General features: G+C 42.6%; 2 protein-coding genes and 1 pseudogene across 3 annotated transcripts in view; all 3 read left to right on the top strand.

The window, feature by feature from the left end:
* Window positions 1-195, top strand: part of LOC101574790 — a 1,234-nt pseudogene extending 1,039 nt beyond the window's left edge.
* Phf6 (PHD finger protein 6) overlaps window positions 1-806 on the top strand; it is a 72,261-nt gene extending 71,455 nt beyond the window's left edge. Inside the window, exon 11 of the mRNA XM_004634477.2 lies at window positions 736-806. The gene's annotated coding sequence lies outside the window, so the exon portion shown is untranslated. The remainder of the gene's footprint in view (window positions 1-735) is intronic.
* Window positions 807-13,583: 12,777 nt separating this feature from the next.
* Window positions 13,584-17,481, top strand: part of Hprt1 (hypoxanthine phosphoribosyltransferase 1) — a 49,446-nt gene continuing 45,548 nt past the window's right edge. The window contains exons 1-2 of one of the 2 annotated variants that reach the window (XM_023718882.1): window positions 13,584-13,711; window positions 16,202-16,240. In XM_023718882.1, coding sequence (XP_023574650.1) covers window positions 13,685-13,711; window positions 16,202-16,240 — 66 coding nt within the window. In that variant the 5' untranslated portion in view covers window positions 13,584-13,684. The remainder of the gene's footprint in view (window positions 13,712-16,201; window positions 16,241-17,481) is intronic. The other variant, XM_012515419.2, reaches the window with a different exon arrangement.

Here is a 17,481-nt window from a genome sequence, read left to right as displayed (position 1 = left end):
CTCTCTCTCTCTCTCTCTCTCTCTCTCTCTCTCTTTCTCTCTCTCTCAAATAAATAAAAAAAAATTTAAAAAAAGATCCTTGGGCCCATACATGAAAGGAACCTCACAGTGCTCCTGCTGCTGCTACAGATCCTGGGCAGTGCCCTCACCTTCTCCATTCGGTACCAGCTTGTTTGGCTATTCTATGATGTTTGAGCTCCTGAAGATTACCCTTCACCACAGTCTCCAGGGGTCCTGACTTGGGCTAGCCTGTCTGGTCCCATGGGTCTCTCTCCCAATCCTCTCTCTAGGTTTTACTCCCAGCATTGTGATTCCCCTGTGATTAACATCCTGGGCCATTTTTACCCACCAGTAACTACTAATTGGACTTTGCCTATAGCCTCCTTCAACTTGCCACTCTCCCTACCCATCAGAGCCTAAGGCAGGATGTAGCAGCTTTTATGCAGATATTCATAACTCAACAGAGCCACAATTCTGAAGGAATATGCTGTATCTTCAGATAGAACCTGGGCTAGGATGAGGGACACTGGCTCAAAGGTGACTCAACATTTGATTACAAATTAATTGTTCTGATTAGTAAGACACAAGGGAGGAGCCAGGTGCTCCCAATGGTGACAATAAAGTCTTACTTTTTTCTTGTTGAAAAAAAAATGACAAAATAAAGTTTGTTTCATGTGTATTAGTTGTAATATTTGATCAATTATTTCCCTTTCTTTTTGTTTTGAAAAGTAACAGGTCCAACACCAGTGTCTACTGTTACCAGATTGATCTGCTTCTCTATCATATGTCACTCATTTCACTATGCATGAAGGGGTTGTATACTGTTTTGCTGAACTCCTAGGATGTTTTATCTGTGACTAAAACCTGGTGAATTCTATGAAACAAGACAAAGTTCTTTGAATTTTTTTTTTCTTTTAAACTACTTGTTTTGGCTTTTTATGAATAAAGTCTAAGATTAAAACCAGGGAAATGACTTTGTTTTTGGCTTATTTGCTAGAAAATGACCCTTTTTTTCCATTTAATGATTTCAAGCAACATATGCCTGCATGTCTGAAAAGAAATTATTGCTAAAAATAAGTTGGATACTCAATTATGTTGGTCCATCATCAGGGAAGTTTCTAAATAAAGAATAAATTGTGGTCAGGGATGACTCATTATACATAAAAATTGGATTTTTCTAATTGTAAAAAAAAATTGTGCTATTTAGTATTCATAACATTAGGGAAACTATTTCACTGAAAAAATATTTAAGTCAAAGATAATAGCATAACACAAATAATTCATAATATTTTACCAGTAACCCAACCTTTGATCATATTTCTTTCTACTAATTCTTCATAGGCTTTTTAAATAAGAATTTGGGGGAGTGGGCAACAAAATAGAGTGACTTCATTAGGGGGCCCCTTTTGTAATTTAGAACTGTAGCAATCACGCAGACTGTTGTCATTTTCATTTCAGAGGTTGCCTGGACAATTTAACACAAAGGCTTATTTTCAAGTGTTCCTGATCAGTAAGCCCAATAGGCTTATGTTCTATATTTAGTATTGATCAACTATTACCAAGAAGCAATAATTCTTCGGACCCTAGTCTCGGATATGCTTTCTTACAGAGCAAACACAAAAAAATTCTGAAAGTTTACAGATTAGAGAGCTAGAATTTTGGAATTGTCCTCAAATACACCATTCTTTCTGCACATGCCCTAGAAGAGATGTTCCTTGGGCATTTTACTCTTTTCACATGCCCCAGTGGTTTAGGCAGCTAGCCAGTGTGCTTCAAATGCAGCAACAGAGCACTGAAGAAAACATGTGCTGTGCAAGCAGAAGCCTGACAGATTGTCTTTCTCCCTGGGAAAGAGGCAGGGTAGAAGAGGACGGCTGTAGGCAGTCTAAGATGGCTGTAGGCAGTCTTTACAATAGTCTTTGGAACTGGCTATCACATAAAACTCAGAAATGCAAGCAACAGTTTGAAGGCCACTTCCTACAAAGATCAACACAAAACTTGAAGCAGTCACATCATTTTTCATTTTTTCCCCCTCTGATGCCCTCTTGGTAACACCATTACCTTAATTCTCAACCCTTCAAGTTCATTTCTTTTCTGTCTCTTGTCCCTAAGTGGTTCTGGTTGTGTTAGCTTTCTATCACTATAACAGTACCTAAAATATAAACTTGGAAAAGGCTTATTTTAGCTCACAATGTGGAAGGTTCCAGTCTGAGAGCAAGTAATGCATCTCTTCAGGCCTCTGATGAGGCAGTGCTTTTGGAAACTGCTCACCTTACCAGCCAGGCAGCAAAGAGGAAGAGACCAGGCTCCCATAATCACCTTCAAGGGCTTGCCCCCATTGACTTAGGGATCTCCCAGTAGGCTCTACCCCAATAACACTACCCTGAAGATAGTGCTTTAACATGTGGACCTTGGGGGCCACTCATCCAAACCATGCCATTGATATTGCAGTATTTGCCACATATACCCTCACCCATCACCACAATCTACTGCTACAGCTGTCACCTGACTGTCACTCACTGAAATTTCATGCTAGTTTCTACTCAGTGTGGTGGCTACTAAAACATGAGTCATAAACTAAATTGTCCTCACTTGAGTTTCTGCTTGGTAGCAACATCATTGATCAATATGATAATAATTGGCCTGCTTCAGTCTTCACATTGATTTGTTGCTAAGTTCCTCAGCATCTGTCTGTCTTTGAAGCCATCCTTTCCTTCTTGCTGTTAGGCTAATGGGGATTCTGCTTTTTTTAAACATTTTTGCCAAGATTCTTAACTTGCCCGTGTTCATCAGACTTTTAATTCCTTTGTTTTCTTTATTGGGCAGTTCTTGGCCTTAGTCTTCCTTCTTTAAACTCTGGATGTGATGACAATTTACCTCTTGACACCAGTGGCCTTGACCTCTCAATTCTCTTAGTTCCTTGCTTGCCTGTCATGTCACCACCATCATTACTACCCCCTTGTCACCCTCATCCCTAGAGTAATTTGTCCCATCTTCACATCTGTGGAGATAGGCTTGCTAGAGAAAGGCCTAACTATGCAGACCTACGTTACTACACTTAATTGGTAGTTAGTCTCAGCTTCTGCCATTCTTCAGTCCTTGTCTTTCCCTCTGTGCTTAGAATCTCTTATGAGCATAAGCACATAACTCCAGATATTGGTAGCCTAGGTTGAAATTCCATGTGTGCTTGATTGTATTTACTGACAGCTTCCACATCTGTTACTTAGAAAATGCAGCCAAACAGTACTTCCCTCATAAACTTAGGAGAATTCAAGAAAGGAACACAGATTTTGAGACTCTCCGGTCACTCAATACTATCTCTCTTTTTTTTTAATTAATTAATTTATTTATTTAGTGTGTGTGTGGCCAGCTTAGCCCACCAGGGGGCGGGGCTGGCTGGCATGTGGTGCTGGGGGATTGAACCGTGGTCCCTGTGCTTTGCTTAGCTTAGCTTGTTCTAAGTGGGTGCTTTAGACCACTGAGCCATCTCACCAGCCCAATACTATCTCTTTTACCTGTGTTTCCAATTATACCTTTTACTCCATTTATTCATTCATCTAATTTTCTTAAAGCACAGTGTGCACTTCACAGCTCCACTTTCGTAATTTTGTTACTTGTTCCTTGGCCCACTGTACTTGCTTCTGTCCAACCACTTGTACTACTTTTTTTCCCCTCCATTTACATATTTGGTATAGGGTCTCACTAGCACGTAGGACTCATAGTGATCCTCCTCTTTCCAGCCTCCCCAGTGCTGGCATTACAGGTGTGTGCCATCACGCCCAGACTGGGTCTCAGCTCAGTAAGCCCGGGGGCAGGGCTGGCGCAGCATGAGGGACAGGATCAAACCCTGTTCTGTTCACTTGACAAAGCAGGCACTTAGTCTACTGAGCTATCTTGCCGGCCCCGGATTGTCCAGTGAAATTCTCCAGGACTACTCTGGGATTGCAAAAGCAAGTGAGCCTTTCTTGTTCTTAAGCTAATTTTGGACTCTATTTATGTTGTCTTTAACAGTGCAAGAGCTGTCACTTATTCTTCCGATAGTCTGCTTTTGCCAGTGACCCAAGAGTGGTATTAACACATTAGATGAGAGAACAAAGATCAAAAGCTCCTGGCACCTGGGATTCTAGACAATTGGGAGGCTGAGGCAGGAGTATCATTTTGAGTTTGAGGCCAGGCTGGGCTACAAAGTGAGCTCAAGGCCAGCCTGAACTGCATAGCAAGACCCTGTCTCAAAAAGACAAAAAAAAAAAAGTTGAGGCCTATATGTCAAGGAGTAATGGAGCTGACTGACCAACTCAGGAAAATAGAACAGGACAAAAGCTTGAAGTGCATGGGAAATGGGAAAACAAAATGCTTGGTTTTTTTTAAATTTATTTACTTATTTTTTAATTTTATTTATTTATTTGTGTGTGTGTGTGTGTGTGTGTGTGTGTGTGTGTGTGACCAGCTCAGCCCACCAGGGGGCAGGGCTGGCTGGCATGTGGTGCTGGGGGATTGAACCGTGGTCCCTGTGCTTTGCTAAGCTTGTTCTAAGTAGGTGCTTTAGACCACTAAGCCATCTCACCAGCCCCCAGAATGCTTGTATGTACATGTATACATGTTATTTTCATCTAATCAAAAGACAAAACACACCTACTTATAAAACCTATGAAAACCACCAGGTAATCAAGGGTGGGATCAAAGGCTAGGGAATTGAACATTCTAACCACAAATCCAGTTGAGCAGCAGACAGGTGAAAAAATGGTACTACCTTTTATCTGCAGGAGCTCCTTCTAGAAGCTACATCCCAGCATGTGTCTGCCTTCTGTCAAATACTGTAGGTTCAGAAAGCCCAGCCTATTTCACTGTGGTTAGTTCGGTTTAAAAAGTTGCAGCCAGCACTTGGGACACTGAGGCAAGAGGATCATTGCAAGATAGAGGCCAGCCTAGGCCACATAGTAAGCTCAAAAGGAGGCTAAACTACTACATGGTGAGACCCTGTCTCAAAACAAAATCACATCCTTGCAAGTTCTACCTCTTGGGATTAATGACAGTGTGTCTTTTACTGTAATTTTTTAATTTAAACATTAACCTGGGCCGGGGTTATAGCTCAGTGGCTTAAGTGCTTGCTTGGCAAATACAAGTTCCACAGTTGGATCCCTGGTACCGAAAAAAAAAATTCACTATATTGTATGTCACACCTTTATATATTGCTACACATATGATTCTTACAAATAGGTTCTTTTTTTGTATTTAGTACAGGATCTACACGGTCTAATTACATAGATCAGACTTGTAGTCGTGTAGTAGTGATTCTCTTGTTTTCAGCCTCCCAAGAGCTGGAATTACAGGCACACACTACCATGCTGTTTCAATCACCATCCTAGTGCACCCTGGGAGCGTGGCTGGCACAGCACAAATAGGGTCTTTTACCTACTAAATTGTAATGTTTTTTCACTTAATTAGACATGTCTTCCCAGGTCAGTGTCATTCTTATGGGTGCATAATTGTCAATTTTGTGGACTTATCATAGTTGAGCTAGCTATTTCCTTATCACTGGACAGTTAAATAGTTGCCAGGTTTTGTTGTTACTATTTTGCTATTTCAAATAGTGCTGATATCTAATGGTTATCAAATGGTTAAAGTGGCCTTTTTTTGTGGGGGGGTACTGGGGATTGAACTCAGGACCTTGCACTTGCCAGGCAAGTACTTATTCTATTGAGCTATCTCCCCAGCCCAAAGTAGCCAATTTTTAAAAGTGAGAAGGCTGGGTGTTGTGGCACATGCCTATAATCCCAGCACTTGGGAGACTGAGTCAGGGGAATCACTGAGTTTGAGGTCAGCTTGGGCTACAAAGTGAGTTTAAGGGCAGCCTAAACTGCAAAGCAAAACCCTGTCTCTAAAAAAGGAAAAAAATTAAAAATAATAAAAAAGCAAGAGACATAAGAACATAAAGAATGCGTGAAGCCAGGCATGGTATCTGTCATACGTCTGTAATCCCAGCACTCTGGGAGGCTGAGGCAGGAGGATTGCAAGTTTAAGCCCAAACTAGGCAATTTAGCAAGTTCCTGTCTCAGAAAATAAAAAGAGCACTGGGGATATAGCTCATCATGAAGGTCTTGGGTTCAGTTCCTAATACCACAAAAAGTACTGCTCAATTCTTTATTGGATTCTTAATTGAGGGGGAAAAATTCCTTATTGCTCTTCCTTTTTTGGAACTTCTTGTTAATATAAATATAGATTGAATACTAGATAATGTATAAATGTTAAGGTCCTAACTATAGTCACTGCCCCCATAGTTGTGTAAGAGGATATGCGTTGGCTGATGACATAGCTCTGTGGTTAGAGTGCTTGCCTAGCATGCATCAGAACCTTTGTCCTGTCCCCAGCACTGCAAAGGAAAACAAAGAATATCCTTGTTCTTAGAAAACACCTCCTAAGTGTTTAAGAACAGAGGCTGTTTTTCAGGGTCAGTAAACTCAAGGAACAAGAGTAAACCTGGGGAGGCCTTCAGGATATTTAACTCAAGAATCACATCTGGGTGAGTACACACACCTATCCCAGCACTCAGGATGCTGAGGCAAAAGGATCACTATGAATTTGAGGCCAGCCTGAACTAGATAGTGGGACCCTGTCTCAAAAATCGCATCTGGCTGGGAACAGTGGCACACTCCTTTAATCTCAGCTACAGAAGATGGTAAAGGGTTTTGTTGCTGTTGTTTGGTTGTTTATTCTTTGTCTGGTTATTCAAGGTTTTTTTTTCCTTTGAAGTGGGGTTCCCCTGTGTAGTCCAGGCTGACTTGGAGCTCAGTATTTGCCAGGCTCACCTTACAAGTTCAGTGATCCTCCTGCATCAGCCTCCCAGTTGCTGTAATTACAGGCATATGGCACCACTCCTGGTTTGCAGAGATTGGGGTAAGAGGACTGTGAGTTTGAGGCCAGTGTGGGCAACCTACCAAGATCTTGTTTCAAAAAACGAACTAAAGAGTGTGGTATGGAAAGTATAGCTCAGTGGTAGAGTACTCCTGAGCTCAATCCCTTAACACACGCACACACACACACACACACACACACACACACTCATGAAACTCAAAGTATAAATGAATAAAATAGCAAACTAGAGGATAGATAATAGGAAACAGAGAGAGCGAAAGCTTTTTTGCAAACAGGAACGAGACCAAGAGATGGAAAGAAGGGGGACGGAGGAGAAGAAAGGGGGATGAAAAAGAATTAAGATTTGTTATCTACATGTACCAACTCCTTAGACTGAATGCAACCATTACATACTGCAAACATAAAAAACAAAAGATTCAGGGAACCATTTATTATTATAAAGGATATTAAAAATGATGCAGATACACAGCCAGATGGGAGAAATGGATAGAGCAAGGTTTGGAGAGAATGTGGAGCTTTTATGCCATCTCTGTGCACACTGTCTTCACAGCATCTCCACGTATTCAGCACCCCAGAAGCTCATCAAATTTGTCTGTGGGAGAATTTTTATAGTGCTTAATCTGCCCCCTTGCCAGAGTTGGTGTGTGGGGCAGCAAGCTCCAACTCTAATGATCAAATGTCTTGTTCTTTCTGGTACCCCGCCCCATCCTGAGGTTATGAGGGGCCCCACCTAAGTCATTATTAACATAAACTCAGCTATTATCAAAAGGAGCTGATTCTTTTATTCCCCAATGGTCTGTTAAAATATTTATTTATTCATTCATTCATTTGGTACAGGAACTTGCTACACATCTTGGACTTGTAGTGAGCCTTCTGTCTTATTCACCCCCCTCCCCAGTACTGGGATTACAGGTATGCACCACCACGCCTGGTTTCAAAGCAACATGGCATGCAATACTGGGGATCAAATTGGGATATTGTGTTTGTCAGGCAGACACTAAGACCACAGAGCTATCTCCCCAGCCCAAAAGGCGCTGCTTCTAAGGCTGGGCATACAGCTCAGTAGGAAGCCATTTGCCTCGATGTGTCAGGTCCTGGATTTTATCCCCTGCATGGGGACAATGACAAAAAACTTGATTTATAACCCTTGGCTTAGACCCCCCCAGTTGCCATAGCTTCCTTTTTTACTTTTCACACTATTAACCCCCCCCTTTTTTTGTATTTTAAGTAAGGGTCTACAGGGTATTCAGGATCTCACTACTAGATTGGACTTGTAGTGATCCCCCTGTTTACAACCTCCCAAGAGCTGGGATTGCAGGTGTGCGCCACCACGCCCAGTCTCAATTGCCTGTCAGTTACCATCTCAGCACGCCCTGGGGTCAGGGCCGGCACAGCAGGCTAGGGGGAACAAACCTCAGGCCCCTGCACCTACTTGCAGGTGCTTTAATCCACTGAGCTATTTGGCCGGCCCTCAGACAATTAACCTTGACCCAAGCAACAAATATTTCACCTTACAGACATATACACCACAGTATGAAACACTAGTATGACACATTATTTCTACTGTTGTATTTGTGTCATCAAATGGAAATTAAATCAATGTAATCACTGGTAGTATCAGACAATCTCAAAATGGGAGGAGTCATACCAAATAACTGGCCATTGCCCTTCAAAAATGTCAAGGTCATGACAGGCAAAGACCAAATAATGGAGACTAAGGAGACTTGACAGTGAAGTATAGGACATAGACCCCACTGGCCAGAGGAAGCTCTCCTCACCTTTGTGCCTGGAGGAAAGGGAGAAAGAAGCAGTATAGGTATGGATGGAAGGAACTGACGTGGTCCATGTGAGTCCTCCAATATCTTCACAAATGCATATGTTGAACCTATGTGTAGAACACTGATAGGGAAGTCTGAATGAGGACCAATGTTCTGAACTTTACTGAGAGGAATAGGAGAGGAGGCCAACCAAGAGTTCATAATGGATGGTGGAGGATTTTGAGGGTTTAGTTAAGATTGAAGACCACAAAACAATAGAAATCCCATTCTCCATCATTGTGGGATTTTCCCCAGCAACATTCAACAGCCTAGTAAACAAAACAGGCTGTGCATTTAATCCAAGGTGTGGCTTAGCCATCTTGACAGAGCAAAACTAGGGAGGATACAAGGGACATCTAAGATTAGGGCGTCAGGATGGAACCAGGAAGTAAGGGAAGGTAGGAGCATCGTGGTAGACCATAGAGTTGGAGGTTTTCAGGAGTCCATAGCACAATTAGGGTGGCCAGAAAGAAATGGAGAGGAAGCAAGCTGCAATCGGAAATTAGGATCCTGCAATTGAAAAGCTGCTGCCACATGCAGCACTGGGAAGCATCGTCCCTCCCAGCCTTATACCAGTGTTCAGGATTGCACAGCCCACTTCACCTGGGAAAGTCCCAATTTATATTCCCCCCCCAGATTTTGTCCAATTCTGACCCACAATTTTCATTTTTGAATGAATTTTAAGTATTGATATAATAGTTCCATTGAAGTAAGTCAGGATGGATGTAGTCAAAGTTAAATTTCAGTTTCTGCTTTAGTCTCATCTGTTAGCTTTTGAGATACACAGAGGACAAAGTTCTCACTTTAACACAGGATTAAACAGAAACAAGCAGTGATAACCCTTCTCCCTCCTCCTAATCGTTTCCAAATACAATATAACAATACCTTCCTCTCAAGGACAGCGTGAAGCATGTTCACTGATAGCAGAACAGAGGCACTCAAGACTGCAAGGGTTGGGAATTCATAACTCATTCCAGTACGAGCAGAGTATTGTCCATTGTGTCCCTTGCTGAATACCTGCTGTAGCAGCCAACTGTACATGAGCCAAAGCCTGCAAGATAAAGGAAGCTGTGGCGCCACCAGCCAGTAGATCATTGAATGCAGGAAAGTCAATATATACATGCATGTAAATGTATTCAGGAAGTAAAATTGGAAGGATCCTGCCATGGAACATATAGCTGTTAGTCTGCCCTTGTTTCAGTGGTTAGATTGGTCATTACATGGTACAAATCTAAGCCCCATTATTTGGTAGTACTTTTTAAATTTTGCAGTCAGCTCTTTACTGTATGAGTTCATAAATTAAAGTGCATAATTAATGAAAAACTAACCAAATCTTTTTTCTCAAGAAAGTCAGTGATGAATGTGTCATGTGCATAAAACATTTGTTGACATTTATTATCCATTCTCAGGGAACCATGATTATATTGATCACAGAAAAAAAATAAATTTTCTGAGAAAAGAAAAAACAACAGCATCTACTTCCAAGATTTGTAGTTATTTAAGGAAGACCACGTCTAAAGATGATGATGTAAGGAGGTGCTGGTGCAGAGAGGACAATTACTTATTGTTCTATGAATCATTTTTGTTTATATCAAATGACTCTCAAAAATTCATTTCCTCATTTTCCATTTCCAACTTCCTTACACATGTCAAAAATGGAGCAATACTTTTAATGCTTAGTTCAATCAGCCAAACTTCACAAATAGTTAAGTGATAACACTTACAAATGGATAGCATTACATGTTCTGGTTAGAAAGTCCGTTCTGTTAGTGAAGTTCTATAGTCTGCTTGCTATACAAGTAGAACTACCAGAATGAATACATATACATGTATAGATATATCTAGTTTGAGAGAAAGCAAGAAAATGGGAGTATTTTAAGCTTAACTTACACAGTTGTGGAGTCTGGGTGAGTACAAAGTTGGATGGAGTAGCCAGGCAGACTGGAAACAGGGAGGAGTCCAACTTCCAATCCAAGGACAGCCGGCTGGCAGAGTTTCTTCTAACTCAGGAAAGGTCAGTCTTTTTTCTATTAAGGCTATCAGTTGATGAGGCCCACCCACATTCTTGAGGATAATCTGCTTTACTCAAAGCCCACTGATTTAAATGTTAATCTCATCCAATTTACACAGAAACATTCAGAATAATGTTTGACCAACTATTTAGACATCAGTGGTTAGCGAAGTTGACACAAAAAATTAATCATTACATCAGTTAGTTCCAATAGTAGTTCAATTTTCTACTCAATTCATGGCATTAATGCTACAGAAATTTATTCTAGTGAAAGCAAACCCTGACATTATTGAGAATGCTATTTGTTGTCAATTCAGTTCTAAAATTCAGCATTTAGAGTATTTTGTGGTGATTATTTTTTCAGGAGAGTATCAATTTTGGAGGAGCACAGAAGCATGGTGAAAACATGGTTCTTAATCAAGAAACTTGTGAAGTAGAAACATAGTTGAAATTGATGGTGGTGCAAAAATACTTCATAACTGTGTTGAAACAGTTCTGGGATAGTAGGAATAGAGAAAAGAAATCCTTTTTGTTTTTTTTTTTTTTAGTTTTGCTGGGTGTCAAACCTAGGGCCTTACACATGCTGGGCAAGTACTCTGCCACTGATTTAGATCCCTAATCCCAGAGGAGATCATTTTTTTAAAAGTGTGGCAAAATATTTTCTGTAGAACTATGAAGGAGTTAGTAATCATTTCTTAATGTCACATTTAGTTTGAAAACAATTTTTTAAGGAATATATTTTAATTTTAAATGTAATGTCTGATTTCAGTAAAATATTTCATTTATGACCCAGATTTTCACTTACTATAAAAAGCATTACATTTTGCAAATTGTGCTCTGTTGACTGCTTTCCAATTTAAACATAATAAATAAAAACTCCAAGTTGTCACACAAAATGACAATGCTGTAGCAATAGTTCTGGTTATTTGTCAGTACAAATCATTTGGTTACAGTCACTGTAGTTGCCAGTCTCCTAATTATTACTGGTTATGTTGAATCTGCTATCATGATACGTGACTATCTAATTCTACAAGATGTAAAGAAAGGAAAGGCAGCTCAGAAGCAAGCAGGAAGGATTCTGGATTGTTGGGTTCCTCATTTATAAACAAATGTCAGGAACTACATATATAATCTGAAGTTTTCAGAATGAACTTCCAGATAGAATACAATGTTTGTTAAAGAGGCTAAGCAGGGGCCAGGGAGATGGCTCAGTAGAATAAGCACTTGCCTGACAAGTGCAAGGGTGTGAGTTCAATCCCCGGTTCTGCCAAAAAAAAAGAGGCTAACCAATGAAAATATGCTACTATGAACTTCAATGTATATTCTAAATTGAAATACATCCATATATTTACTAAAACATATGTTTAAAGTGTTCATTACAGAGCAAACCTCCATAGAAGCTGCCCAAATGTCCATCAAGAGGAAAATGGGGAAGAAGTTTTAGAGGCAGAGGGATAAATAGTAAAGAACCATTGAAAGCAAAACTATGAAGCACATGACATTGGATTCATATATCTAAAACCCACATGTACCTTGTCCATTATATCCTCTTGCCACTCCATGGCAAAAAAGGCATAAAAACTAGGGAAGTATGGAGTTCACACATTCGTACACATTGAAATTATAATAGCTAGTGTTTCTTTTTTTTTTTTTGGTGGAACCGGGGATTGAACTCAGGTCCAAGCGCTTGCCAGGGAAGCGCTTATTCCACTGAGCCATCTCCCCGGCCCAATAGCTAGTGTTTCTTGAGCACCTACTGTGTAGCAAGTACCGTTGCCAGTGCTTTACATAAATCGTTCTTTACAATCCTTACGCTAACCTTTCACACCAAAAATCACTTTCTTTTTCTTTCTTTTTTTTGTGTGTGTATTTAGGACAAGGGTGTACAGGGTCTCCCTACATAGCTGGGACTCATAGTGATCCTTTGGTTTTCATCCTCCCAAGCACTGGGATTACAGGTGCGTGCCACCACGCCCGGTCTCAATGGCTGTCTCAGCCCGCACACACCAGGGATCGAATCCTGGTCCCTGCGTCTGCCTAAGCAGGTGCTTTAATTCGTTGAGCTATGTGGCTGGCCCTGCCACTTTCATTTTTTATTAGGTTTTATTTTTTGAACTGTTGCCCAGCCTGGCCCAGACCTGCTGGTTTCAAATGAACCTTATGTCTCAGCCTCCCAAGCAGCTGGAACCACAAACATGCATCACAGTACATATCTGGGAGAGACTGAAGTTCGTAGGATGCAACCACCAGACCTGAATCTCCCACCTATCCCCCAGAACTCTTAGAAATTGGGAGCGGCTGACTCCATTGGGGCGGGGGCACTGTGGTGGGTGCTGGCGCCCTACAGATGAGAACGTGAGCAGTGTGTCGCTAGAAACAGCTGTTTGAGAGGAAGGAGTGGAGCAGCAGACTTTTGGCCCAAGCTCACATGGAATTTGGGAAGGCAAAAATAAAGGTCACTAATAGCAATAGTTGCCATTGATTGTATCTGCTTCTCTCGGATTTCCACCCTGATCTGGCTGCCTCTAGAGCTCCAGGGCTCAATCCTCACAACAACAAAGTAGTGCAAGGTCCTGAGAAGGAGATGGCTGGCTCCCATAGTCACAAGGTGACTGGAACCTGAACAACGGGCTCCTACTTTAGGACCCCAGGAAAACAGCAGGTGGAGGTGGGCTTGGTAATTTGAGAGCCTGCCGAACTGGGGACGGAGGTAAATGGACAGACGCTGAGGAAGCCTCCACTCCTCCCGGAAGAAAATGCCCAAAACCGCCGGCGAAGCCGGTACTCCGCGGCCCACAGAAGCAATCCTGAGGGCGCGCACGCCGGAGGGGGCGGGGCAGGGGCGGTGCGAGGGCGGGAGGGGGCGGGGCGTGCTCTCCTAAGTAAGGCGGCGCGAGCGCTGTCGCCTCAGCCGGCTCCTCTGCCCTCCACCAGTTTCCTTCTCCTCAGATTGCCAACAGCTCGTTCGCCAGCCCGCTCCGTTATGGCGGCTATCAGCCCCAGCGTTGTGGTGAGCAGTTTGGCGCCTAGCCCAGCCTAGCCCAGCCCTGGCCGGTCTGCGCGGCAAGGCGGCGCCCGGGCCCTGAAGCGTGGGGTTCGCTCTGGCCGCTGTGGACCGGGGAACCCCAGAGGACCGGAGCGGTCACGGGTTCCCGGGTTTGGCCCTACGTCATACGAGGGTGGCATGGAGGACGCAATGGCGGGGTTCAGGGTGGACCTGTCCTCGGGACAGCTCTGGAGTAGAGAGCTGCGTGTGGGCAGAGACGGTGGAAATGGCGCTTTGGTTGACATGTGCCGCGGGCGAGCGTGCGGAAGGGAGAGGCCGTGGGCTGCCTGGCGGCGGCCAGGCGCAGAAAGGACGTGGGAGCTTCGGTGGCAGCGGCCTTTCCCTGGAAGTTAGGGAATGGTGGGGCACCCCACGCAGGGGCTTGCGCAACGAAAACGGCCGCGCGGGAGGGCACGTGGGGGACTGGGTTTTCCATTTAGTTCTGCAGATGTTATAATTCATATTTGTGGGAATTCGCGTTGTCCCTTTGGATGCTCGCAACCACCTCGGTAGCCGTAACCATGCCTACGTTGCAGGCGAAGAAACTAATCAAAAGACAGGGTATTTTCCCATCACCCCGACATAGCAGGTCTTGAATTCAGATATGCTTGAGCCTGGATTCCTTGCACTTTGCTGCGGAGAGTTTTTTAAAAAGCGAATCAGGTCCTTTCTGGGACATGCTTTACTTCTGTCCTCACTGATTTTGTTTTCCTTGAATGAGAAAAGGTGCCCCTGCCTCTTCCTTGCTAAAAGAGCCAGTGCCCCCCTCATACTGTCTCCTCAGTTAAATACCTTAGCCTGCTTTATTATGGTCATTGTCATTGTCCATTTAGCAGGTGCCTGGTTACCTATGGATTAGCTCTTTGGCTTTAACAAATACATTTTTTTTTGCTGTGCTAGGAACCCAAGGCCTTGTTCACTCTAAGCAAGTGCACTACCACTAAGCTACAAGGACATCCCCTAAACAAACTTTTCAAGGATAGGAGTCACCATTTGTAAATTCAGCACATTAGCACAGTGTGGGGCAAGTAGGAAGTTTTCTTCTTGTTTATATTTTAGTTTTTTGATATGGGATGGGGTCCCATTATTGTTGTACAGACTGGTCTCAAACTCATGAGCTCAAGCTGACCTACTTCAACCTTGTGAGAAACTGAGGCTGCAGGCATGAGTCCTCTAGCCAGGCTAGGAAGATTTCAGTAATGCTTTGCTGAATGAGTAAAATAGTCACTTGAGCCCAAACAAGGAAAACATTCTGTTTAATATAAGGCATTGTGACTTATTGTAAAGGGTAGTGTACTTAATGAAATCTGACGAGGACTCCCACTTGCTTGGCTGTTTTATTAGCTGTGTGGCCTCTCTGGGCTCCTGTTTCCTTAGATACATCTGAAGCACTGCCTATTGGTGTCAGTGAAGAGATAGTAAGATAGTTTATGTGAATACACAGCCAACCCTTGCATGATCCCTGACTGAGAATGGTAATAATAACGATCATTGCCTACATATGTGATCCTAATTAGTTTTCAAAACAATCTCTAACAGTGCAATGATCATTACCGTTGTATAGAATAAGGACTGTTGAAACCTCAAAGAGACAAACAGACTTAACCCTAGATCATACAGCTATTAAGAGGTAGAGAGGGCAAGAGGTGGAGGGGTCCTGGAATATAGCTTAGGGGCAGGGGCCTAGTGCCTGACTGGAGAAGGTGAGGTCCCCAACTTGATTTCCAATACCAAGAAAACAAAACAACAAAAAACAGGAGGAGGAGAGGCTGTGGAGTGCGTGCCTAGCTTGCCAAGGACCTGGGTTCATAGCCAGCATGCAGAGCAGGCGATAAGTTTGAGAAAGGAAGTGTTGTAACTCAGACCTAGGTCTCTCCAGAACATATACAACTAACAGGTACAGTAATACCAGTGACTATTATTTTTATTCATTAGCTGAGGAAGTTAGGTAGATGCTTTTAACTTTGAATTTATGATACCTGCCCCAGTATGTTGGGAATTAGATATTGCTAGAACCAGCTGATGTTAGTTTTTTAGTTTGCAAGTTCCAGTTCCCCCTTTTTGTTTACTGTATTTGGTACAGAGTCTGACTATGCAGCTCAGACTCACAGTGATCCTCTTGTTTCAGCCTCCCCCATGCTGGGATTATAGGCATGCTGCCATCACACTCAGGGTGGCCACCTGGGCATGCCCCGGGGTGGGGCTGGTATGGGCATGCCAGGATAGGGTCCTTATGCTCCCCTAGGCAGGCACTTACACTGCTGAGTTATCTCCGTGGCTCCCAGTTCCCTTTTAAAATTTTTCCTTCCCCTAAATTATCCATATGTTATCAATGACAATAATGCTTGGTTCCTTTTGGGGGAGGTGGGTAAGACAGGGTCATACTATGTAGTTCAGTCTGACTTTAAACTCACTATGACTTTGAACTCACTAACTATGACCTTGAACTCCCAGGATTCTCCTGCTTCAGCATCCAGGATGCTGGGATTACAGGTATGTGCTACCACATCCAGCTCCAGTTATTGTTCTGAGCCCTTTACATATGTTAATTGACTTGATCTTAATTTGTGTGGCTCATTAGATGTTAAGTAACCAGTCTAGGGTCACTTATATTTGAATTGAAATTATCTGGCCCAGATTCTGCTCTTAATCTCTAAACTTTTTTTTGAGGTGCTAGGGTTCTAACTCAAGAACCTCCTGCAAGTGCTCTATGACTGAACTGTTAATCTAAATTAAGAATGACAATAGTAGATTTTTAAAAATGCTAGCACTAGGTCTTAGGCATTGAGTGTTTTGCAGAAATTATCCAATATGATGCCTTCAAGTTATATAACAGGTGCCCTCGTGGGTATATACACACTAACTGGTTTGACTTTAGAGGATAGATAAGTGAAGTACTTTGCCCTAGATCACTTTGCTAAAATTAGCCCCAAGATCTTCCTGATTCAAACCATGTTGCTTGTAGCTGTTTTAGAAAAATTCTTCTGGGTTTTCAAATTTTATATGATATTCTTTAGGTGGATGTATCTTACAAATATCAGGATGGTAGTGGCAGAAATGTGATATTGTACTAACTGAACGTAAATCTTATCCTGCTAATGCGTGTGTGTGCTTGCTAGGGATCAAAACCCAGAACCTTGCACATGTTAAGTACATGCTCTACAAATGAGCTATACATCAGGACACCTACTAGTGACATAGGGGAAAAACTGATCTTGGGTGGATGACCTCCAAATGATATAGGGTAAAAATGAAACTCCTGACCTGAAAAGTACCTGGGACAAGTTCGTGTTCTCTAAAACCGAAGAATGAATTTTAGGAACAAATGGAGGTTATGAGCAGAATATATTGGGGGAAAGAAAGTTTCTGTCCAAGAGAGGGACAGAAGGGGGCCTCTAAGTGGGTAGTCCCCCAGGAAGCTGTCTCTTCCAGGGACTTTTATAGAGTAAAACCAGTGGTGAGGCAGGTAGAGAACATGGGAACTTGCATAGGTGGCCTCAAGTGGGACAAAACTATGGTCAGCCAATGAGATTACAAGCACCATTGCTCAGGTAAAATTGATTAAATCCAGTATCAAATGAGGAAGCAAGTCACACAAGCAAGCATGAATATAGGACAGGGTCTCTTTCTGTTGAGGGTTGGGTTAGTGACTCATTTGGGCTCTTTCAAGGTGATTGATACCTATTTAGAATATCAATCCCTGATGCCCTCCCTAGGGAAGTATGTATCTGTAT

Source organism: Octodon degus, unplaced genomic scaffold, assembly GCF_000260255.1.
Source record: "Octodon degus isolate 3935 unplaced genomic scaffold, OctDeg1.0 scaffold00063, whole genome shotgun sequence".
Taxonomy (NCBI): Eukaryota; Metazoa; Chordata; class Mammalia; order Rodentia; family Octodontidae; genus Octodon; species Octodon degus.
Note: the sequence above shows the minus strand (reverse complement) of the source record. Positions and strands in the feature narration are given on the sequence as shown.